At 40.9% G+C, this 25,413-nt stretch overlaps 1 protein-coding gene across 7 annotated transcripts; it reads right to left on the bottom strand.

Moving 5' to 3' along the window:
* On the bottom strand, nt 1-19,782 carry LOC105926199 (calcitonin-1). 7 transcript variants are annotated; one of them, XM_036146444.1, is made up of 7 exons: nt 19,754-19,782; nt 18,719-18,771; nt 18,488-18,567; nt 17,415-17,463; nt 3,414-3,505; nt 2,159-2,293; nt 215-1,172 (listed from the first exon to the last, which is right to left on the bottom strand). In XM_036146444.1, exons 4-7 carry the CDS (start codon nt 17,445-17,447, stop codon nt 983-985), a joined length of 450 nt encoding a protein of 149 aa, XP_036002337.1. In that variant the 5' UTR covers nt 17,448-17,463; nt 18,488-18,567; nt 18,719-18,771; nt 19,754-19,782; the 3' UTR covers nt 215-982. The 7 variants fall into 7 exon arrangements, with proteins under 7 accessions (XP_021172034.2, XP_021172035.2, XP_036002337.1 ...); XM_036146460.1 differs by lacking the exon at nt 17,415-17,463; XM_021316359.2 differs by lacking the exons at nt 17,415-17,463; nt 18,488-18,567; nt 18,719-18,771; nt 19,754-19,782 and adding exons at nt 1-27; nt 3,661-4,360 and having other exon boundaries at nt 117-306.
* Between the last annotated feature and the right edge of the window lie 5,631 nt (nt 19,783-25,413).

Below are 25,413 nucleotides of genomic sequence, written 5' to 3'. Positions count from 1 at the left end.
TTTTTTTTTCTTTTCAGGTTTCCTCCTCTGAAAGACAGAAAATGAGAGACATTTAAATACATATTCTGAGGCAGATCTCTCAAACTCTCGTCGACTTTGAAGGCTTTGGTACTTACCATTTGCCTGAAGATTTGGCAGCTCGCTCACATCTGAGTGCTTCTCCTTCGCCTGCCGAAGGCCTTGGCGCCGACGTTGGTGGGGACGAAGTTGCTGTTGCCCATTCCCCCCGATCGGCTGAGGAAGTCCGCCAGGCGGTGGGTCACGCACGTGGCTGTGTTGCAGGCTCGCTTCTGTGCTGTAACGCTGCTTCAGGACAGCAAACGGTGGTTAATGTCAAGACATTATGTTTCCTTTACATGACTTAACACCAACGTAGACTGACAGCACCACACGTTTTAGATTAAAGGAAAATAACACTGATGCACAGCAAATATATTTTCTTACCTCTGGACTTGCTGAGGACTTCTTTGACAGATTTCAAGGCGTCTTATAGTGTATTTATGTTATGATTCTTTTAATTTCGCCCCTGCCTTTTGTTTTGTCGGTGTCTTTTAAAAACGAAAATGAGCTAAGGTCTCCTGGTAGAAAAATACGTTTATTGAACAACAAACATGGTGTCGCATGAGTGGATTATTTATTAAATGGTTACATTAAGTGATCTAGCTTTCAGATGCCATCAATAGCACTACACAGAGACAGATATCTGATGTCTTAAATTACAATCGTGTAAATTAGGTCTGATTGTCTGAGTTTAAAGGAACAAATTATTCTCTGCCCCCCCATCAAAAAAAAAAAAAAGAAGTAGGGAAAGAGGTACAAAAAGAAAAAGTCAGGTTCTTCTCATGTCCATCAAGCCGGTAAATTTAGCATGCAGTTGAAAATACGAGGAGGAAACCGGGATAAAGAGGGGAAGATGGCAGGGGGACGGGTAAGAAGAGGGGATAAATAAAGAGAGAGAGAGGGGGAAAGGGAAGAGAGGGATTTAGATGCTGTCAAACGACTCGCCGTAGCTTGCATAGCTGTCCCTCTCAGGAGCACCGCGCTTCTTGCCGGGTGTTCCCGCTCCAACGTTCGTGCGGGGGAATGTCTGCAACTTGTGCAGCTCCTGAGACAGTTTGCCCAGCACGCAAGTGCTGAGGTTGGAACAGCGCTTGGTTAGGGGCCTGTCCATGCTGTTGGGGAGGGGACACACAAAAAGACATGCAGAGAAAAGGACTCATAGATGAGGGAAACCATGCAGGTAACACATTCTTCATCATTTGGTCTCCTCTTCCCTTTGCTCCCGCATTGCTCCCGTCACACATGCATTTCTACCTCATGCCATCACAGCTAAATAAAAGTGAAGTTAAAAACATCTCACTCCTCAGACAGGATCATGCCACCAGCTCCCTTCTGAAACATTCACGGGAACCCGTCATCCATCCCGTCATGCGCCAAAACCCCACCTCCCCCCCATTCCCGCATCTCTTGCATCCACAAAGCAAATCGTTCGCTTCCCACAGTCATGCAGTTTCCCGTAACTGACATCATGCACACTTTTTTGGTTGGGTAAGCAAATTTCTGCTTTTCACATGCCCAGCAGGCAGTGTTAGCCTCCTCACACAAAGTTAAAACCAGGCTTGTTTCATGCAGGAAGAGGGTCATAACAGAGAATACAGATTTTGGTTTCTTAATTTTATCATTTTGTTTTGGAAAAAACAAAAAAGACAAAAAAACACTTTTTTCCTATGGTTTTGTCAAACGCACCTACCTCTCTAGGCCTGACTGATGATGCATCAGCAGTGGTGTTAAAATAAAGCCAGAGTGTGAATCATGGGCATAGATGGAAGCCCTAAAAAGGATCTGTTCATTTGACATTTCTATGGAAAGCAAGGAGGTTCAGAACCTGTCCGCTTTGTTGCCTGAACAACATGAAGTCTATCGCACCTTTAATTTAAGCAGGTTCATTATGCAAAATGTGGAGCGCTCTAATCTGTGCTCAAACTGCAGGGGAGCCAGACCGTACTGTGTGCTTAAGCTGCCAGACCGGGACCGTAAAGTGAATAACAATAAGTTGATGATTAAGTAATCACTCTGTTATAAGTCGAGTTGTTCGTGGGCCGCTTCTGCTAAGAGGAAATATTAAAGTTTTATTTCAACAGAGAAGAGTCAGATGTACCTGTTTCCCTCGGTCGCCTGCTGTTCCAGCTCCTCTGCCGTCATCTGCACAAACTCCTTGACAATGGCGTTCAGTAACCTTCGCGCCTCGTAGTCCGTGAGCGTGACTCGGTCTGACATGGACTCTAAACCTGGTCTGTCATGAGAAGGGGGGGAGGGGGGGGGGGGGGTCAGGGGACAACAAAGGGTCAAATGGTCAGTATTAAAGTAAGTACGCAGGCAGGAGTTATCACCTACAAGGATACCAGGATGTGTGTGTGTGTGTGTGTGTGTGTGTGTGTGTGTGTGTGTGTGTTGGGGGGGTGGGGGGTTCTAGGGGTGCTGGTAAAGGTAGAGGATGGATGGGAAGGGAAGGCGGAGACGTCACCACCTCTGAGAGTAATGACGTCTGAGTTGGAGGGCCAGCGGCCAAAATGGGGAGGTGGGGGGGAGAGAAACAATCTGCGGCAAGTGCCCCATTTGAAAAAGGGGCTGATTTCCAACAGGCTTTAGATTTATTACAAAATCAATAGCGTCATAGGGACGCTTGGGAGAGTGGCCGCAATGGAGCTTCATATGGATGCATAGGTCTCATTTATCTCGCTCGGAAGTGGATTACAACTCCCTTTTTTTAGTTTTTTTATTATTGCTATCTAAAACAAAGGAATTGGTATAAAACAACAATGCTTCCTTTGTGCAGCAAAATCATAGTTTTGACATTTTCTTTTCTAATTTCATGTCTTTTGAATTAAGCATTAGATTTATCCTTTTTTTGCATAATGTTACTTATAGGAAGTCGGTTTGCACATTTCGTTTACTTAATTTATATTGTAGTGTACGATGTGTTTAGTTACGAAAAAAAGTACATTTTCCAGGTTGGGATTAAATCAAGCACATTCTATTCTATTCTATTTAATACAGCATGAAGGAAAATAAAATAAAATTAGATGCTTAAGTATATTTTAAATGAAATATACTTCAAAGTTTCTCAGTTGAGTTTGCACAATATTTAATAAAACATGGCATTATAATCATGTACATTTACTTACAGTAACTTATACTATTTGCATTAATGTCACTGCAGCAAAACAAAAATAAAAGTGACAGGAATAGAAAAAAAAATCAAAATTGCATTTTTTTTCTATCTTATAGTTTTAAATCTAAAAATATTTTTATCTTTGTCAAGCAAACATGGCTTTAAAGATTTTAAATCCAGAAATTTAGAGTTGCTTGCAAACGCGTGACAGCTGAGGTTAAATGTGAAAGCTGCGTCTCACCTGGCAGGGGCGGCTTGTGAGCAGTACATCTGGCAGATGACCAGGGCGTAGGCAAGGAGGAAAGCGGAGATCTTCAACATAACCATGGTCCCCTGCAACAGGAAGGAAGAGACCCCCGCCCCACCTTTCTGTCAGCTCCTTGTGCACTCATGTATCTACAAGGCAACATGTGTGGGGAACGCGCTCGCTGCTCGCGGCGCCACCCTGAGTTCCTGCGTGAAAACTTAGAAGCTTAGTTCTAACCCACGTCTCCTGTCTCCCCGTCCTCGCAGATGTGACAAACCCCCTCTAACTCTTGCTCATCGAACTGATGCGCGCTGTTCCGAAATATCCAGCAGCGAGCACAGGACATGTAGTTCTCTCATGTCATACGCAGCAGGGACGGGAGCGTGACATGCCTGCAGGTAGCTGGGGGTGCATAAATGTGTGTGAGTGTGTTTTGAGAGAAAGAAGGTAGGCAAAGGGTCCCAGACTCTGCAATAAAGGTAGCACTTGCTGGAAGAGGAGGGGTTGAAAAGAGAGGTGGGGGGGGGGGGTACTCCAAGCTTGCCAACTCCCTTAGGGACCAGTGCATTAGTGTAATGAGCTTCCAGCACTCTTTAACAAACGCACACACATTTTGTATGATACACACACACACACACACACACACACTCTCTGAGCTGGTTGCTTCTGCCCATTTTCTCCTTTCTCGTGATGTGCTCCGCCTCAACAATTTTTGCTTTTTCAGGAGCCCTCTTTACTGGCCAGGTCTACCTTTCCTCTCTCCGTTCTTTCTTCAATGGGTTTTTGGTGCCAAAGCAAAAGACAGGACCTTCTCAACACGTTCAGGTTCTCGTAACCAGCCACATTCCCCTCACATTGAGCCAGTCCTACAGCTGTCCCCCCCATTTCCGATCCGCTCCCACAAACAAGAGTCAAAATGCAGTCCCAACCCAATGCTGGACACAATAATTGGAAGTCAACACTTACCTTCAATGGTAATCACCCAGCAGTAAAAATAAATGTATAAATATCTCTCTGAAGCTCTGTGCAAAACACACAAAGTTGACTTTATCTCAACTTGCAGAACAACTCTTGACTCTGTTGCAAGAAGCGCCAACCACCAGCCTATATATCCCAACACTCGGATTTGTGCATTGACTGTGTAGGTGTTTAATTATTTGCCGGCAGCCAATCGGGTGGCCCTGATGCCAAGGGGGAGCCAATGGGAAGCCTTCCCCCTCGTTCGGACTTGGCTCGCTTCTGAGAGCTATGGCTTTTTGTGCTGACGTCATTGCTCAGTCACTAAGTGCTCCATTCACAAAATTCACCAGTCATTTGGACCATTTGCCATCCCCGGTTTGCATTGATGTCATTAATTAAATAAGAGGCAGAGCAAACTCGTGTCTGTGCGGTAGCACCACCAGCGATAAATATTTGAAAAAGTTTCCAAAAACGTTACGTTTCATGCTATATCTCAAACTCCTAAATCAATAAGGGCACCCCCCACCCATAAGTCACCACTTCCCTCCTAAATAAGCACTTGCAGGCGGGGCCATCTGCTGGGGAGGGATGTATACTACACAGTGACGCACTTATGGACTCCTGTACTTCATTCATGATGCTGCCTGGGTGGCTCCAACTTCCTTGTACTTAATCACAATGTAGACTTCCTGTAATGAGTTTACATAATTCCCCAGGACCTTATATGATTTGGAGCAATAGAAAAATTATGGAACGTTTCTTTGTAGCATAAATAACAATGGGACCTTCTGGCATTTCTTCTCTCTCTCTCTCTCTCTCTCTCTCTCTCTAAGCAGGCCCTGCGTGCACTTCATTTTCAGTAAAGCGAAAGTAAAGTGTGGCGATCTCCCATCTCTCCAGAGTAAAACCTCGAATCGCATTAAGGTAATAGAGTGATACCACAGTCGGTCCAGTAATGACCAAAGCCGCTCGGGCCCTCCTCCCACACAGGGAGCAAATGACCAATCGATGACAGCCTGCGACAAGAGCCGTTTCTCAAAAGCAATTACACAAGTGTTTGCCCTGCACAATTGTCTCAGTGCCATGCCTTTTCATTAGTGGGTTGGGCAGTGTGTGTTCGTGTGTGTTTATTTCTCAACCGTCTCATATGAGCAGGCATGTATTGAAAACGTGTGTATCTTTCTATGTCAACTCAATGCCGCTGCATGGTGGACAAATTGGACAGGCGTCCAGTAGGTGCCTGCGTGTGTAAGCCTATATGTCAGAGTAAACGAAGGGGAGGGGTTGCCCCTCCGCGCCTGCGTCATAGAGGAACCCCATTATACAGGATGAGCCTTTTAGTGCTATTGAGCCACATGGTTCAGCCTTGTCAGCCGCTAAATCACTGCTGAATGGGCAGCTGCCAGGCCTCAAGCCACATCTTTGGGCTCGCTTTGCAACGTGCATATCTGCCACACAACTTCCTGCAGGCACTTGCTCACAACTGAGAGCAGAGACCTTTTCTTGAGCTGCATTTCTTTGAAACTTAGTTTCTGTTGTTACAGAAGTTTACGCGTCCTCTCAGTGAGGGTCTTTGGATCAAAGAACGCTTTAAATGGGTAATGAACAGGATTAGTTATCACCCACCATATTATTACTGTTTGAACTATCACTTAGGGAAATTCCTTTCTCTTCTTTTTATTGTTTATAATGGTTTATTACAGTGCTTTATTACAGTGCTTTGCACATGTATTCAAACCCCTTGACCATTTGAACATTGTCTCATAAACACAAACTTCAGCCACAGGAGGTTTGTGGTTATATCAAGACAATGTTCTGACCTTTCTGACACTAGCTGCAGTGTCAGAAAAGTCAGATCAGAGACCTTCAGTTTAGTGGATGTAGTTTATTTTTATTACAATGAAACAAAAGAAGTCTGGTCTAGTTAATTGTAGCTCTTACAAATGTTGACAAAAACTACTTTAGATCAGAAAACCCCCAAGAATTTACTTAGTTTATTTCTTATTATGAATAGAAACAATTAGGTACTGTTAAAGCTTGCCTTGCCTGGCATGTCATTTGGAGTATGTCTCTACTAACTTTGCAGAGCTGAAAATTTTGATTTTTCTCAGCATTTCTTTGCAAAACACCTGTAGCTCAGATTGGAAATACTCAAAGTTTGTTATCTCAGAAATATCCAGAGATTCCTAATTGGATTTAAGTCAGGACTTGAAATGTGTGAAATTCTAAGAAAATACGCTCTGATCTATAGCTATTTTATCTCAGCTCCTCTGACTAATGTATAGGATTGGTGTTGCTGAAAGGTGAACCCCCACTTGGTCTTTTGCGGCCCCTAACATGTTTTCTTTAAGGAATGCTCTCTATTCACCTCCATCTAGTTTTCCATCTACTCTGATCTGCTTCTTTGTTTTTGCTGAACGCATACAGCCTCAAAGCAGAATTCTGGCACCACTGTGTTTTACTGTGAAAATTGTCTTCATGATGCCATTTGTTTACTAATTATTCTTTATCAAAACTTTGAGGCTTTCAAAGGACAGAAGGTCTTTACAGTGAAATTGGATTTTACAAGGGTGGAGGCTTACTAATTTGATGACTTTTTCATGCAACGTGTCGATTAGGGTAAACGGCGCTAAATGCTAACTTTGTTATAATTTGTAAAAAAAAAAAAAAAAAAAAAAAAAAATCACCATCCTTTTCCTTCCACTTTATATGTGCTTTTATATGTCGGTCTGTTTCATAAAAACTAAGTGGAAGTTTGTGGTTTAAACGTATGACCAAATAGGAATAGGTATAGTAAAATTGGGTATTTAACTGTTACAACATGAAGCAGTGACTTTTGGGTTTCAAACAGATGTGAAACATAGCTTGAAAAAATAAATTAGAGAGTAACTTCTTAGACACTTCTCTCCACAGACATCTGCGTACAGATTCAATTCAGTACAACTTAATAAAAGTGTTTTTATCCCAATAGAGATTAGACATTGTAGAAGCTCTCATTATCTAGATTTAGTCAAGTCATTGTTGTTAAAGCTGTAGTTAGAAAGGATCTCCTTTAGTGGTCTGTGCTCAAGTGGATCAGAAAAAGCTTCTGACTTCTGACCTTTAGTTGTTGAGTGCCTTTTTATGCGAAAATGATGGTAAGAGCAATCCACTGTTTTCCTCACTTTATGAAGTACCTTTCTTTGTACAACAGATTTAGAAGCTCCAGAACAGTCCCCAAAATACAAGTCTGCTCGGCTAGGAGCAGGAGAGGAGGATCCTGAGTGACGCTCCTTAATCCATCTATGAAGAAAAGGTTAACTTCTGTAACGGACTAGAATCTGGAGACCCAATTATTCAGCCAACACAGGAATGAACGTGATTTTCGGTCACCACTTCACGTAGTCAGCTTGTAGAGCAGAAGCAGAAGGGGAATCCAATGTCCAGGCTTGAGCCATAAACAAGAGATCATTAGACGTGGGTAAGGTTTCCAGTAGGGCTGTGACACAAGGTAAATCCAGAATAGAGGCAAGAGAATCGATAACGGGAGGCACAGTCCAGGCAGAGGTATCAGACAGAAGCAGAGGCAGGCAGACGAGGTCAAGAAACGGTTCAGGAAGTCGAAGTCCAGAGACCAACCAATAGGAGAGTCCGACAGGGACAAGACATGCAGGAGAAACCACAGGAACGAGAAAGGTGAAGATCAGGCAGGATATCAAGGAACGCTGGATGGTTTGCTTACATGGTGGCTTTCAAGAATCTGGCATTCTGATAAATGCCCCTTCTCCTAAACATCTTATCAAAGTTTCCTCGAGTTAAAAATGCTCCACCATAAATCAGTGCTACTTAGCTTCTACTTAGCTTTGCCTTTTAGTGGGCAAAGTCAACCACTTACAGGCTAATTATAACAATATCTCACTGATTGGTTATAGTGATGACAGTAATGCCATTGAACATCCAACACCTCGGATGTCGACATAGCTGGAGCGCTATAATGTTATTGTGTAAAAACATTTCTGAAATTTATTTGTGACAAAACTAATCTAAAAGTTTTTTGGGGTCAAACCTAACCTGCAGAATTATTATAGTTATTTAAAACACATAACCTATCCTTTTACCCGTCTCAAAACCCAGGTTGATAAAGCAAAAACAAGTGTTGGCTCGCCCAAGTGTGTGCCACCAGAATCGACCGAGACTCCTGGATAGACGTTGAAACGTTTTCAGAAAAAACTGGGCTTAAGTCTGGTTGCTTCTGATTTCAGCCTGTTTTCTGTTGCGGTGACCCAGATAACTGAGAATTTGCACAGGGAACTCCTTAAAGGTTTTCCACATACATGCTGTATCATTTCAGACAATCAATTGTTAGGCCCAGCTTGACTAGTTGATACAACCGCAGAGCAGTTATTATTCTATTTAATATGTGTACGAGTTGGAAAAGAATGACATAAGGTTAATTAATGAGATGTGAAGGCTGGCCAGCAGAAGGCGGCCAACCATGTCAGGAACTGGTGCAAATAAATACAGTTTATGGACATATAATACATTGCAACAAGTTTACAAACTAAACCGACATTCTAACAAGTCCGTTTTTTTCTGTTGCTATATGGTTATAGAGAAGAACAGAATTGCACTATTGAAATACGGGGGAGAAACTGTCTATGTTCTCTGTATGTGTGTTTGTTTTTTCCCCCCTCACATAATGTAGGAAAACTAACATTACATTTACACATCTGTCTTCATATTTTTTCTTCACTATGCATTCTATGTCTTATGAGAGCACTCACTGTTTGTGTATCACAGACATTGTGTGTGGATGAGTGTGTTTGTAGAGCCTGCTTCCGTACATGTGCTTGCTCCTTTAGCGTGGGCGTTCCTTTTGGTTCATCGGCATCACACTTCACCCTTGGGAGCTGCAGTCGCAAGCAGCCCCAATGACAGCAAAGTTTCTCCTCAGTTTCTGAATAAACTTCTGAGCGCTGAGTCGATAAAGTAACCTTTAAAGCAGGACCTCCCTCAACTGAGATCAACACACCACAGTGTAAGTCATTACTGTGGACACAACTTCCCCCGGTTGCTGTGGTGTTATTGGATGTAGACAAATGTGCAATATGTAGTGTTCATTGGTCACCTATGTTGAGCTAATCAAGGATACCATGTGGAAATGTAACAAATATGGAAGACTTGCAAAATTGATAGCAATACCCACAATACCCAAGAGTGATGCTATTGATGTTACTGAAGGGAGAAGACTGAAACATATTGTTTGAGTTCATTAAACTATGGTATATTGTAAAATTGAAGGTATTTTTTTGCCAGGGTGCAAATTAATTTTTTATTGTTTTTTTTCCTTCTTTTTTTTTTTGGGAAGGTTGGCAAAGGTATAGTGAAATATAATGTTCAAACATGTACAGATGGAAACTCATCAGTACTGCATGCAGTATACTGGATAATTGTTAATTAACTATCAAAAACAAATGAGTTTAATAATCATATTAATGGTAATAATTATTACAATTTGCCACTCAAATAAATGCACATCAGCAGAGAGTAATTATTACCATTTAAATTGGAACTGACAATTTTCTGATTTCCAATCAAGTTCTTCACAGCCGTGGATAGAAATAAAATTCCACATTTTTGTGCTTTTGCTGTTTTCCCTCTTTCTTTCTCTATCTGTTGTCACCTGCTCCGCTCTTTCCTTTCTCTCCTCTCAGTCATTTTGAGTGCTGAGTTAGCAGTTAGCTGTTCAATGTAGCTCCGCTGCTCACACCATTTACTTGGATCATGGCTGAGAGTTCCGAGAAGCAAACTGCATACAAGTTTATGAGAAGAAGAGGAAGGCCTCAGTAGAAAGAAATAAGATCAGAGTGGACTTAGGAAAAAAAATTTATGCAAAAAAAAAGAGAGACCAAAAAAAAAAAAAAAAAATCTCGTGCAGTGTTCCCCAAGGGTCCATATACGGTTTCCCTCCAATTCAATATCTACATGCTCGCTCTAGCTCAGACCATACCATAACTTATACCATAACTATGCAACTATGCAGATGACACACAGTTCTACACCAAAATTTTGTCTGGTGTATTTTTTATTTTCTGTTGCAAACCAATTTGGGATTTCTATCTTGAGAGGTGCTATATATATATATATATATATATATATATATATATATATACATACACACACACAGGGTGCGATTTGCTGGGGGGGATGCCCCCCCCTCTGGTCATTCGTGTTTTATCCCTGGGGAGGATACATTCCTCCCCCTTCTGATCTGAATAAGTAATATTATCAGGGTTTTATTGTTCTCCGTCGCTGTGAGGGACTTTCGTCATTTGGAAAATGAGCGCAAAATGTTCCGTGAAGACTTTTTATTCAAGATTTTAAACAGAAGCTGCGCTTAACCAATGAAATCTGGCAGAGCTAGGACATTAGCCAATCAGAAGGAGAGTGTAATGAACTGAGAAAGGGGACCCAGAATTCAGCCAGACCAGCAGAGGTTTTTTTAAAATAAGGATTTTAATAACAGAAATCAAAAACAGAGACAAAATCCAAAAAAACCTGTTGTAACAAAAATGGCAGAAAAACAAACAGTCCAGTTGGGCAGGCAGGGCAGGAACAGACAGAACAGGATGGCTCAGGTTTCTGGAGACAAAGGGGGTCAAAAATCCAAAAGCAAACCATACAGAAACTTGCAGGAGGAGACTCACCCATAACTCAACAAGACAACCTGGCACTGATGTCTGGTCTCAACTGTTTATATGGAGGAGGAAGCAGGTGAAACCGGTCAGAGATGATTGCAACAGGGGTGGAGTAAGGCAGGTGTGCAGAGTGGGTAATTAGACCAGACATCAGTGCAGAGGATCAAAACAAGAAATAAACCAGAAACCAAAGCTAAGAAGATAAGAAAGGAAGGAAATTATATAAAATACAGAAGTCAATATTTAGTAGAAATGTTAAGGAGAGAAATAGAAGGGAAGAAATAATAATGAGTAGATTGAGAGTAGGGCACACATATTTAAATGATACTTTATATTTAATAGGGAAGAAAAATAATGATAATGCGAAAAATGTGGAGAGAAAGAAAATGTAGAACATATACTATTGAACTGTAAAACATATGAACGTGAAAGGGAGAAATTGAGAAGAATAGTTGGAAAGACAGATCAAGAATGGAGTTTGAAAGGAATATTGGGAAATGATGGAAATATAATGGATATTTGTATGATAAGAAAAGCGTTATTTATTTTTCTTCATAACACAAAATTAAAAAATAGAATATGACTGATGTAGAATACAGTTGCTACACACTCGTGTACAGTAGGTGGCGGTATGCACCTTAAAGTTGATTGCGACCCGCCATAATAGAAAGAAGAAGAATAAGAAGAACCAAAGCTAAAAAGCTGACAGGACAAGTGGACAGAAACCACACCAAACTTACTGAGAAACAAAATCACACTAAAGTAAAAAACCCTAAAACAGAAAATAAAGCTAAGACTAGGACAGATGACAAAACAAGATAGACTAACAGTAAATAAAAACCCAGACAGGACACAAACTCAAAGCAAGCAGAGAACCTAAAGCAGGAGAGAAAAAAATGACTCAAAAATAAAACCAGAACAGAAACCAGAATATTACAGAGAGTAGGGGCGGGTCTTTGCAAAGCGGAAATCTACCAGTCTGAGGTTTATCGGTGTTCAATCATTTTAACTTTTAAAAGAAAATCTCAAACTGACCACAGATGCATGAATGAAAGTTGCGGTAGTCAAAGGTTTTCTTTGGATTTATGTAAACCAGCAGGTCAGAAAGTTCAGTGGATAAAACAGCTGACAACAACTTCCCTCGGTAAGTGTGTCTGTTGCTGTTATGTTTTATTTAAAACTGAAAGAGTAACGCTGTAGCTCGGCTAATTTACCATGACGCGCTTTTCCGAGTGTCGGAATGTGAAACGATGTCCCGGTTTGACTGGGTCTGAGTAAAAAAAAAAAAATTATTAATATTATTCCACCTGCGCTTTTCTGTAACAAAGAAGGTCGTGGAGGGGCTGTTGACCATCTCCAGCAGTCAGTGAGCGAGAGGTGGGGACACAGAGTATATAGGATTGATTTATATTGAATGTTACAGTAGAGTTAATGTTCAGGTGTTGAAGAAGATGATGTAATGATGAAGCTGCTGTCTTTTGAATTAGCTGCAGTTTATGGAGGGTTTTGAAATGGTAAAGTGGAAAGGTGAGTGGACTGTGGACCAGTTTGGCAAAAGTGCGAAGGAAGAACTTGCTTGATGCTGCAAATATGAAAGTTAACCAGGTGATGTTATGGATGTGGAAAGTGAAGGAGATTATGCAGAGGGCTGTCCTTGATGGTGCAAAGGCTCTGAAGCTGGAAGGTGGAGACATACAGGAATTGTCAATGGAACTACCAGATTTGGTTAAAGTGGGCTTGTTACAATAAGCAAATGAGGTTACTAAGGTGGCATGACGTCCACGGCCCGGGAATATATGGGCTGACTAGAAAATGTTTTCAGACAAATTGATTGTTTTTGCTTTAACCCCTAAATATGATGGATTTTTCAAAATTGATATTAATACATGTCTTGTGTCCTTCACATTTGTAAATTAATTTTGTTGTTTGTATTTAAAGAGTATTATTACATTTTCTGCTCAAAGCGGTTAAAGTAGTTGGTTCCAGTATGAGGGAGCTGTAAACTGGAAAGTTTTTTTACCATAATCAGTGCAAACCTTCGGTAAATTTTGTAAAATTAACTCATCCGAACGCAGAGAATAACCTCCTGAATATTTTCTAGCAACCAGGAAGATGAGATAAGGGGGAAGTAAACCCATGATGGCTTTGTAAATTAAATCATACCAGTGACAGAGTCTGCGGGTTTATAAGGAGATCCATTCAACATGGGAATACAGAAGACAATGATGAGTAAGAACTCCTCGACCAGTGATAAAACGTAATGATGCTATACTATTTACAGGTGAGTCAAATGCCACGCCATACAGCATATCCAAGGATCAGTTTGGTCGTACAGTTTGGAGTCATACATGTAAAAGAGATTTAGACAAGTTCAAATGTGTTCTTGTCAAGTCTCTTGTTTTTTGACACAGTTCTCTGACTGTGCTCTTATTTTACTGCTCCTCTCTAAGAAATAGCAAGGAATGGCATCCCCATTTTGTCAATACTCAATGTTCTCCACACATCCTACTATGAAAAACAACATCAGGTTCATGAGGGAGGATGCCAGAGGCAACAAGCTCCATTTTTATGGATTACCTGGTGCACACTGAGAGAGATGAAAGCTTTACCACTAAAGTGTATAGATAACCCCACACACAAACCAGTACCTACATAGTGAATCTCACCATCCACTAGAACATCAGCTGTCAATCATCTGAACTCTGCACTATCGAGCTGAACAGGTACCCACAAGGAAAGAAGCAACGGACAAAGAACACAAGCACATCAAGAAAGCACTTCAAACCTTTGGATACCCTAACTGGGCCTATGTTAAGGCACAGAGGATTTCTAGAAAACACTCCACTCAGTCCACTGAAGGAGAAAAGAAGAAGAAGCGGAAGAACATTGTCTTTCCATATGTGACTAAAGTATCTGAGAAACTACCAAGGACCTTTTCCAAGCAATTATTCCAGTGCATTTTATATCCAACAACCCTCTCAGACAGAAACTGATTCAGATTTGAGCTTCTGTTCACCTGAACAGGAGCTCAGCCGTCCAGTGTAGCAAGGAATGTTCAGACATGTACTTTAGAGAAATTAAGCAGGAGCTACACAAATGGATAGCCCAACACAGAAGAACAAACTCACTGGGTCAAGAATCAACGGCTCAATTACCTTTAAAGGACATGGAACATGGAAAAACTGACACTAAACACAGGGGGTGGCCTCAGATCTTTCTAACAGCTACTCTGCAGCCCTGACTCATCTCCCCAGACAGTGTTTTAGTAATTGAAAACTTAGGACACATGACCAAAACACCTCACATGGCAATTTTAGGAACATCAAGCAAAAATGGCTCAAACATTGAGCTGGCCAGAGAGTAGGGCCAGCGACTCGCATGTGTTAATTGCTAAATTAGTGACTTCGATGGCCCTATTAGGGTGACTGTTCTGACTATAACTTATAAGGCTTTTACTTCCAACCATGTTCAGAGCAGAAGACGCCTTTTGGATGAGGTGTGAAACATCTTCAAAAAACAAGAGAAGAAGTCCAATTGCCTTCTACTTGAGAAGTTAGGATTGCCTTGTCCTGAAGGACTGAGATCCTACGCTGGCATACTGATTTGCAAAATTACTAGTGGAAAGTGGAGCAGTTTTTCCCCCAAAGTCAAAATTACTACCTGTTTTCAGCATATGTAGTTATTTCACTTTGCATGACAGAAATACCTATGGCCATTGAAAATCTAAAGCTATTTGCTTTGGCAGAAATTTCTATTAATATAGATAAATATGGGCATATTTTGCCTTTAATGCCTGCATAATGGTTCACTGGAGTGTATCCAAACCGTTTCAGGGAGACACTATTTGCTTTCTAATTCTATTTCAGATCCAAATCACCCTTTGCGTGCAGTTTGAGAATTAGACGGGCATGTAAACCCTGGTTTGCACACATTTAACATGCGTGATACCATTTCACTGTTTTTATAAACATTTCAATATGGGCCCAGCCCACAGGCTGGAAATCTCTGACTTGAATATGTTCCGCTGTGGTCTTAAACAAAACAACATAAACCACATAAACATTATCTCATCATTTTAATTGACTAGACAAATAATAAATGATGTCACGTTCTTGTAATGGAATATCAAGGGTGAATAACAGTAAGCTCGATACGCTATTATTAGCTAACCACAGTCAGATGTGTTTGTGTAAGGCATGGCTCTCAGCTAACAGATAATGTCTGTGCCTTTTCCACCTACACATAACCTTTAGGTTGAAGTTAGCATGATATTGGTTATTGGATGGAGGTGCTGCTTTGCTTTCAATAAACTTGTAAAGCAAGTGATTAAAAGGAGAGTAATGAGGGTTACTTAGAAAGCAAAAGCCTATTTACAATCCCAGGCTCAATACTCAAAACGACAAAAAGGTTAAAGAGACACAGCAGGGTTAGTTGCTCCCATAGGGCTAAACTAATGGCTAGTCCAAAAGACCCCAAGGACCCAAATTGGTCTTCTGCCTTGTTAACACATATCAGAAGACTTGAAAAAAACACTGTTTTATTAACTTTAAACTGTTGCTGCAATTGCAGTGGATTGTTAGTTTCACAGAAGTCGATTATTTACACAAGAAATAGAGGTAGTAGGAATCACACCACCATTGATCTTCCTGTAGGAAACAGGAATGGAATATGTAAAGTGTTTCCCGTCAAAGTAATTAGCTAATAGAAACTAAGGCAGTGTAAAAATCTATAAAAAGGCACTCAATTAAACCGTTTTGTTTTTTTTGGCGGGGGGGGGGGGGGGGCTTTTTGCAAACTAAAATATCAGGGAGTTACTTTCACTGGAAATGCTTTACATGCTCTTACAGGAGCAAGCAGAAGCCTGGCGATGCTGAGTGAAGGCTGTTTACAGTAGGAGGTCTGCTGTAAAAGAAAAGATATGCATGGTCCAGTCCGGGTCATGTCCTGAAAACAGAAGGCAGCAGCAGATCTCTGACAAGGGCTATGGATGTCTGACTAGCCGTGGAATATGGTCGAGGTCAAAAACATGAAGTCAGACCGGACAGGCAAAAAAGCTTTCAATACTATGGCACCCGCCTATCTACTGAAGTCCGGTATAGATAGGCAGATGACCAGGTGGATGGAATGAACTTGTTTGATCTTTCAAGGGAGGCAGCCCACAGGTGCACCAGATATTCTTGATAGCAGAGGTGCAGGGTGAGTGTGGCAGCCAGCACAGACAGGCCAGAACATGATATAGAAGGAGCTGGCTGCCAATTATTCAACACCTAAGTGTCGAGACAAGTGGTACCTCTAGCCCTCATGAATCTCCTTGTACTAACTATCCAGTGCTAAAGCCAAGCCAGGACCATCTCTCCTTCCTTCTTTCCTCCAGCTGACCTGTCCACCCTCCAACGCCACCTACTTACCACACCAGTCTGCAACCCATCACACAAGTCTTGCCCCAGGATCTGCATCAATCTCCTCACTTTCACCATCCTCCATCTACAAGATCCAATCCTCACTATACAAAAACATACATCCTCTCCCTCCATCTAACTCCTGATCTCCTCCGCTGTTAGCCATTGCCGAACCATCGAGAACCATCTGCCTCCTCTCAAGTTCTTTCAATAAACCCTGTTAAACCCTGTTCTGTCTGCTGAGAATCCTTCTGTTGGTCAAAAACACATGACACACTGATTGGTAGGCAACATGGGGTCAAGTGGGTTTTCAGAACACATCAACATGTGAAAACGGGAAGCTAGATTCAAACCCACAACTACCCTACCCAATAGTTGCCCACCTGCTCTTCTGATATGATCTAAGTTTGTTTAGGCTATTTAGCTCTAGAATACTCTGTTGTTGTGTCCACAAAGATGATTGTTTTAGTATGCAATATGTCATGTAAATTGTTAAAATTAAAATGTATAGACTTAACTGAAGGCTGAAGTTAATTAAGATTGGCAAAATGACCCCTACCACATAACCCTGCATAGTTCTTACCCTGCTCCTCTGTATGATTTCGTTAATTTTTTGCACATGATTACAAACAAGCAATAGACATAAACCTCACTTTTTCTAATGAAAATTATGTGGAGGACAAAATAGGGTCGTTTTTTTTTTTATGTTTCCCTACAGCAAAAGCATTGCAAAACGTTAAAAACAATCCTATTTGTTGTTGTTGTTGTTTTTTAGCACCAGCTGATAAATCTACTGTAAAATCTAAAGTCTGACATCGGAGATTAGGATGTCCGTGAGAAACGCTTCAAAGAAAGAGCCACAGTCTTCATACTTTCCATGCTCAGGGACCCCCAACGGTAAGACAGAGACTGCTGAAAGGGTCACTGTAGATTGATGCTATCTATATGGCATTGCTCACCGTCGGACACTTCCCAGTTAAGGCCAGGCCCATCCAGATAAATTCCTTCCTGAGGAGAAAGGAAGACGAAACAGCACTTAAGTCATTATCTAACAGCAGCCTCCCGTAATGGCTCTCAAGATCCACATCTAATCAGTTGCTTGCCACCACAAAGGGGGGGGGGGCTAGCCACCTGATTAAATGCAAGTTCAAGTCAAGTGGTAGAACCGGTGTCACTTTGTGGTTTTTACTTAGGGAGAGCAGGGCAAGTGTTTAAACACCTGGAGCGGAGTGTTGGTGTGAATTAGCCGGCGCAGGTTAAAGAGGAGGCGCTGACAGTGACGGTCATGTTCTGTTTGTTAAAGCGTGAGCAGCAAGCGGCTGAGGGGAAGTCACGCTAACCTCTGGGGACGGGTCATCCATTTAGGACGCGCGTAAAACGTCGAGGGTGTGAGGGCTGAGGGGGATGAGGTGCGCTGCGAGGCGTTTGCTGTTGTTCATCAGCGGACATTAGGTGGATTACATTAAGCTGTTGAACAACATCAATCAGGGGCCTTCAGCGTGGGCGCAATGTCGGCCCCCGTGGCTGTGATGGACTCTTTATGTGAACACTTGCTTGTATTTACTCCAGATTCACTCAAGACAAAGTAGCAAATGAGGGAAAAACAGACCTTTAAGCAATCGATAGTTGGACACTTAAAAATGTTGTGGACTTCTAAAGAAACACTATAGGGAGTTTGAGCTTCCGAAAAGTGCTTGTCGTGGCGTTTTGTCATCATTACGCAAGAATGAATGAAGTGACCTGACTAGCAGAAATATGGTAGAATTGGATTTGAGCTGTGCAGAGTGCTTGCCAAGGGGACAATAGAAAACACAATCTTGGCAATCATTTAATACATTATTTCCTTCCGCTGTTTTCTAATAAAACACAAGAGTTGGAAGCACCAAGAGCCCAGGCTTGCATTGACTAATTTTTGGCCTTTGAGAAAACTGAAGACAAAGCACCGCAAAACCTGTTGACAAAAGCGTGAGATTTTTTACCTACTAGGCAATTCTCAGTAAGAGTGAGAACGTTATCTATTATTTACACTTACTTTGGGTTGCCAGATCCCTAAAGAGGCACCAGCTAGAACCTTGCATTGCGTTTGAGATCCCGTGGCACCAAACACAAATACTGCGGGAGCAAAGTCAAAAAGAGATGAATAGCAAATTAAATCGGTTTCTGAATTAAAATATGTCTAATTTCCTCCAAAGACACAGAATAAAATGTTCAAAACATTGGGTGGATGTATCAGCTCAAGACAGAAAGAAAAAAAAACACTTACCAGTTTACAAAGTGGCTAGAAGATTTCTCCGTCGACCCAGGCCTAATGTCCTTCTATGAGAAAATTAACAGAGTATCTCAGCGACAGACCGTGGGACAAACCATCCCCAAACCCATGTGTGGAAAATTCACAAAGAATGATTTCCAATGCTTCAAAGCTTGCTAGGTTAGAGAGAAATTAAAAAAAAAGATACCCAGTCACATGTGTCTCAGCAAGCTGACATAGAACAAAAAACAAACAAAAACAAAACAACTAATAATTAATTCAGAACAAAAAGAGGTAGCAGATATTATGAGATACTTAAGCTACAATAGACCTATTCAGTCTCCAAGTGTAATTCTTCATAGGTAATCCATTTATCCCATGTTTTTTTTTTTTAAACTGTTTCCTTGAGTCTCAGGGAGAAAGTCATCTTTTCCATTACAAATATTTCTGGTACAATATCAGTCCATTGAATGGGTGTGGGTGGTCCAGGTTGGAGCCATTTGCTAGTTAGTGCTTTTCTCGCTGCTGTAAGCAGTATTTTAAGATATAAATATGCAAGTGGCAGCTACTGACAAATTTCTCTGAGGGGGGCAAATGTTATAATCAATGCTAAGATGACCCGTTTAATTGGTAAAATACTATTCAATATAAATAAAAGTCACACAGCTAACTTTACACCGTTACATTGCAATGTTTAATGTCGTTTCTTGTTCAGCCACTAGATGGCAACAGAGCGCATGATTTATATGCTGTTTGGTATTTTTATACATCTAAAAAGTTAAATTCTCAAATACTATAAATTTGGTGGCACAATAGAGCAGTAATGCTGTGGCCATGACCCATACAATTGTTATCTTCTAGTTTGGCCTTGAAATCAATGTTAGCACAGTCTATCGTGGAAACCACAGCGACATTCAAATCAGATACTAACGTGCGCGCGCTGTACGTATCGGCCAAGCGTGCAACAGTGCGTGTGACGAAATCACGTTGGAGCAAGCCCTCCCTTTAAAATGAATTGCTGTGTCCAAAATTTAAAATAAAGACTCTTACCATGGCTGTGTATCGAAGTGCATTGTAGCATTGGGTAATCTTCAACTTGACTGAAAATCGCCCCGAGGGGCGGGGCTTCTGGTTGGAAGTGGCGGGCTGCTGATTGGATAATATTATTTAGACTTTAGAGCGGCAAAATAAACTCCTTTGCCTCTCTTTTTTTCGTATGGTTTAGGGAGGACGGAGCACTATCGCCTCATTATGGGCCCCTGAAATATGTACATGTGACAGGAATAGAAGATCTTCATATTTTCTTTAGAGACAAGTAAACAGAGCTCCAAAACACTTACATTTTAGACAGCTCCAAAAAAACGTGAGCATGATTTGTATCTTCAGATCCACATTGCCTCCAGCACATTTGTTGTGTTGACGGTAGTTTGCTCTTGGGGTGACACAAAAGCGAATGAGGTTTTTCTAATTGAGCCGGCTTTCACATCTGAAACCATTATTCATCCAAGAGTAGGGAGACCAGATGTCAAATAACCAAATGTGGGACAACAGTTTGCATGTGAGGGACACATTACTGTAACCCTCTCCACAATGGCTCGGCCCCAGGGGCATTTCTGCATTGTGTCTCGCTGTAATCTGGCAGGACATGCAGGTCTCGTTTTGGTGGTTCAGGCTGAACAAACCGTCCTCGTTTATTGTCCTTCCAGAACACAAAGTAAAACTGTCTTTTCACAAAAGTACTGATAAACCTATAAATCAAATTACAGTGTCACCTGTATGACAATTTAAGCTAGCTCATTAACACCCGGCACACAACAATAAAGTCAACAGTCCACTTATCAAAAACATGACAGACTTAAAACAGTAGCTTAGTTAGATCACATATACTTCAGAAAGTACTAGCCTGTAACTGCATTTATAGCTTATAAATGTGAACAGCAGCCCTCCTTAATTGTAAAGTACAGGGCTATGATAAGGCTCAGAGATACAAAAACTGCCACAGCGCCCTCTGTAGGTGTACACAAACACTTGTAAATTATAAATCACTTCCCTACATTACCAACACTATGATCACGTCAATTACATACATAGATCGCACATTACTTTAATCTATCTCTGCTTTGCCTGTCAACTATGCACAACAATGATTTATCACGGCTCAAGATTTTATAAAAGGCATTATTTAACTTTTTTTAAGTATAAAGTTAAACTTCAGCCCTGTGACAGACTGGTGACCTGTCCAGGGTGTACTCCGCCCCTCGCCCACTGACCGCAGTAAGTAAAGCCATTCCAGTCTTTGTGAATACATTTAGCTAGACTGGATGTTAAATCAACTCCACCGGTACATTTCTTGAGTGTTCGGAGGTGAGAAAGTTCCTGTCATGAAAATTAAAAGCTAGGATTTCTTTAGCAATAAAACTATAACTGTTTAATATGTCACGGCAATTACAGTTTAGAACTTTAGTAAAATCAATCCAAACCTATATGTGAAAGTGCGGCTCCAGCAAACTTTCAATTAATTTTACAACTCCAGACTTCCCCGTTTACTTGCCTTCGCAGTAAGAGGAACGGAGAGCTCTAGTTTGGATTACAACTTGTGTTCCGCAGCCAACTCAACATCACTTTACAGCTGTGACTTGGTGAATCTGGTTAAAATGGATTTCTAAATCAGAAGAAGTTCGGAATGATTCACAGATTTCTAATAACGAAAGCATCCCGAAGAAACTTTTCACCAATACACAAGCATCCAGCATTGAGTCTGGTTCTTTTAAGCTTCAAATACGTGAATAATACATACACTCATTCAATATTTCCACCATGGGTTAATTATTTTATTAATACACCTGGATATATACACTTTAAAAGAAACTGATATTGAATATGTATAAACACTATTTCTAAACACATACCAGTTACTGTGTGTAATTGTGTGCAGTTGTGTAACAAAAAAAAAAAAAATATCAAAGAACGTGTGAACTGTAATTTAAACAGGGTGGTGAATAAAACAAAATGCTGGGAATATTTCTCAAGAACAATTAGCACCCTACCACAAAACTTGACCTATAATTCAGGCTGCATCCAAAGAAAACTATAGCTCCTCACTAGGGCTGATTTCTGGGGAAGATTTCTCTCCCTGGTGATCTGATTTGACGCCGGGTCCTGCATTGGAAACAACCAGATCAGGATAGAACATTCTGGAATGTCCCTAGAAAACTACCCTGGTTATTGGAAACAGTTCCTGCAGTGGAAAAGTACCAGGTGTGAAAGCTGCTTTACTTCCACAAACTGAAAAATGTCATTTCTTTGCTGGACAGGTGATTTCTAGATGTGATTATAGAGCAGTGGCCAATGTAGAAACATGTTAGCTTATACACAGACAATAAGTTAACGCAACATCATTTTTAGATGAGCACTTCAGGACATCAGTAACAATGTGGAAAATTCGATTTTTAAGCAACAAACCACACCACAACTGCCCTTTTAATTGTGTTATTGAGTAATGGAGCCATTATTATTTCATGACTGCCGTGATGCACCCTATGCAGAGTGACTCAGGCCGGCGGCACCGTCAGAGGCTGGGCAGAGGCGAGCTGCTCCGCCGAAGTATCTTAAGAAAACTTGGCTCTCGTCTTTGGAGTCATTTCAGATTCAATCACACTTGATCAACTTGGACTGCATCCGGTGGTATTTATAGAAAGTTAAACGTTATGCGGTTAAACAGCCTGGCTGAGGCCCAGGAGCCTACTATTTATTTCTGCCTCTGCAGCAAAGCAGAGAGTTGAAACTTCTTGGCTCTCAGGTTGGTCCAAGGCGGCTCAAGTTTCAGTGAAACTAAGAAGGCGCGCTTTACCAACAGTTCTATCTACATAAAACATAATATTTCATTCTAAACTAAAGTAAAATGTTGGTTTAGTAAGAGTGAAAATTTTCATAATTTTACTTTCTTCTATAGTGCTTTGAATTATCGACTTATCGACTAATTAGATGAGTAAAACATCACAACAAAGTTTGTCTTCCAACTTATTTTCCCTGTGTGACATTTAAAGTGGTTGGCAGACAATGGACTACGACATTATATTCCTGACCCATTAACCTTTACTTTCCCGCCATTATATCTCTTTTGTTAGCGGTTGAGTCTAAGACTTAATGACTCTGACATGACAATAAAATTAACAAGGTGTGTTCAGCTGTTTCATTTCTGTCCCCTGTGCCACCAGGAGAGGGCTGGTTTTCCCAATCAGTGGAATGCATATAAAAAGCACCCTTCCCACCTAAAAGCCATTATGGCAACATGATAGATCTTGAGGCACAAGAGGCCATTAAGGCCATTTGATGAATAGACTAGCCCGAGCAGCCAGGTGTCTCCAGAAAAGCACTTGATCACACGCCTACCAAAGTTTCAGCTCTTTGCTTCACCAGTTGCTGTGTGTCTGCATAAAATGCTCTTTTTTTTTTCAGTTGAAATCCACAGTAGTCAAATAAAAAAAACGCCCGTGAATACCCTAAGAAAGCCAGTGCCGAAAGCCACCCCATAATATGAATATGTCTGAAAGTTATTTCATCTGATTTCTCAAAATCCAAAGTCAAAAAGCATAAATATCAGCTTGCGCTAACCTTTTCTTGTGACATAGGATTTGGTCGGGAGCTGGACTTCCTCCTTCCTCCTGATATTGACTTGTCCTAATTTGCTCTCATGCTTGCTCAACTGTAATCAATGACAGACAGTTTTCATCGTCTGAGATTGAAATTAAGGGTTTCTTCAAACCTGCATGATGTTTTGCAATTGCAAAATTAGTTATTATACCGTGTCATGGTGAAAGTGTTCATACCCTACAAACATTTTCCACATTTTGTCATGTTTGAACCACAAACTTTAAAATATGTTATTCTGATTTGATGTAACAAAAATGGGGCTCCTCCATTAATGTGATACCCCCAAATTATATGCATTCCTTCAGAATGAGTACAGTATAACCTGTGTGTAATTTAATCTAGATTGATTTTGAAAGGATTCAAAGATGTAGAAAATTATGCATCTCTTTGATAAAGAAAATTACCCTTTTAATCTACAATGATTAATTGAAACAAAATTCATACTACTTTGTTAATTTCATTCAAATATTGTGTGTTTAGTTTATTGTTGCAGGTTTAAAAAAAATACATTTTGCAACAAAAATCGTTGGTGTATTTTATGTTACAAAAATACAATTTTGGAGGCCTATGGGTATTATGAAAAAGTTTGGACACCGCTGGTTTAGATCACACCAGTTCATATGTTAGAGTGGTAGCGTCAAAGTTCAGACTGAAATCCAAATGAGAATCTGTGGCAAGTACTAAAAATGCTGTTGATTGAATATCTGCAGCATTATATAAAGGGAGAATTAACTGGCATTCCAGGGGGATTTATTTGTTATCCTACATGCCAATCAGTGTAACGCCAAAGTGAGTGCATGTTTCTTGTAGGTTTCCTTTCGCTGGCTGCATGGTGTTTATGTAGCTAGTGAGCTTTGGTCTCAGCCGTTCACTGTAGCTCTGCTGCACTCACCGCAAAGTTTGAAAACGGCCGAGAGCCTTAGGAAGCAAACAAACTGATTTTTTTCATGCAATCCCTGAAAAGCAGAAGAGCAAGTAAGAAGGTCTTGTGCATGCACACAGTTATTCAAAAAGGGACTTGGACATTTCTTACAAGCATTACCGAGAAAAAAAAAATTGTCGACTCTACCTTTAACCTTAAAAAGAATCTAGTCAGAAATATAATGAACATACCTTTGTTTGTAACATCTGCAGTAACGTTCCTGTCCTGTGTTTTGATAGGCAGTAAAGATGCATGCAAAGGTGGTTTGCTTTTTACGCCGTTGCTGTTCTTTTTGTTCAGAAAACACTGCTTGCAATCTGAAAAATGATCCAACAGCTATTGTATCATGAGTTCTGAGTAAGTACCTCATGGAGAACAGGGGCCTCCAGCACCGCTGAGTAGCTGGGGTCTGCATTCGACATGAATGTTTTGTCTACATTTCTTTAAAAAAAATTAAAAAAATTAAACTTGCAACAACCAAACTGCCAGGATAGGAAAGTGTGTGTGTGTGTGTGTGTGTGTGTGTGTGTGTGTGTGTGTGTGTGTGTGTGTGTGTGTGTGTGTGTGTGTCTGATCACAGGGTGTGGCAGGCAGGTGCGTCCTCACAGCTGGAGTTTGTCAAGGCCAATCAGGAGGAGCTTAAGGAGGAGATTCCCAAGATTCCCTGGGGTAGATGCCAGATTGTTTTGCTCCATGATTGGTTAATTGGGCCTCCACCTGAGAGCAAGAACAAAGAAAGCATTTCCAACAAGCACCAATCAACTCCACCTCAGTGTGTATGCTCACTTCCTCCCTGGAAGCTCCACCGTCCCATCAGCATTCAGATCACCACCTCTTCCATAATCTCCATCAAATACTAATCATACAATGCTTCCTTCAATAATTACTGTACTCGCCTTTACTCCTCAGTGCCATGCTTGATTTCTCCCTGAACATGAGAAACCATTCATTCATTCTTTCATTCATTCTTCATTCTTCACTTGGTCAATAAATCATTTAAGCCTTTCATTATTTTCGTAATTGTTGCCGATACGAGGGTCTCACAAAACCATCATGTAGATCAGGAAGTGAAGCTCATTTGAGAGAACTAGAAGTAAAAAGGTTTGAGTCATTTTGGGGAAACATCTGACGGTAG

Source organism: Fundulus heteroclitus, chromosome 2 (genome assembly GCF_011125445.2).
Source record: "Fundulus heteroclitus isolate FHET01 chromosome 2, MU-UCD_Fhet_4.1, whole genome shotgun sequence".
Taxonomy (NCBI): Eukaryota; Metazoa; Chordata; class Actinopteri; order Cyprinodontiformes; family Fundulidae; genus Fundulus; species Fundulus heteroclitus.
The sequence above is the reverse complement of the archived record's forward strand: the minus strand, read 5'-3'. Positions and strand labels throughout refer to the sequence as shown.

Coding starts and splice junctions, on each gene's coding strand:
- LOC105926199 (XM_021316358.2), bottom strand. CDS start 3,765: ATGTCCTGTGCTCGCTGCTGGATATTTCGGAACAGCGCGCATCAGTTC. Junction 2,294..3,413: donor TCACAAGCCGCCCCTGCCAG/GTGAGACGCAGC, acceptor TTCTCATGACAG/ACCAGGTTTAGAGTCCATGT. Junction 1,173..2,158: donor CAGGCGACCGAGGGAAACAG/GTACATCTGACT, acceptor CCTCCCCAACAG/CATGGACAGGCCCCTAACCA.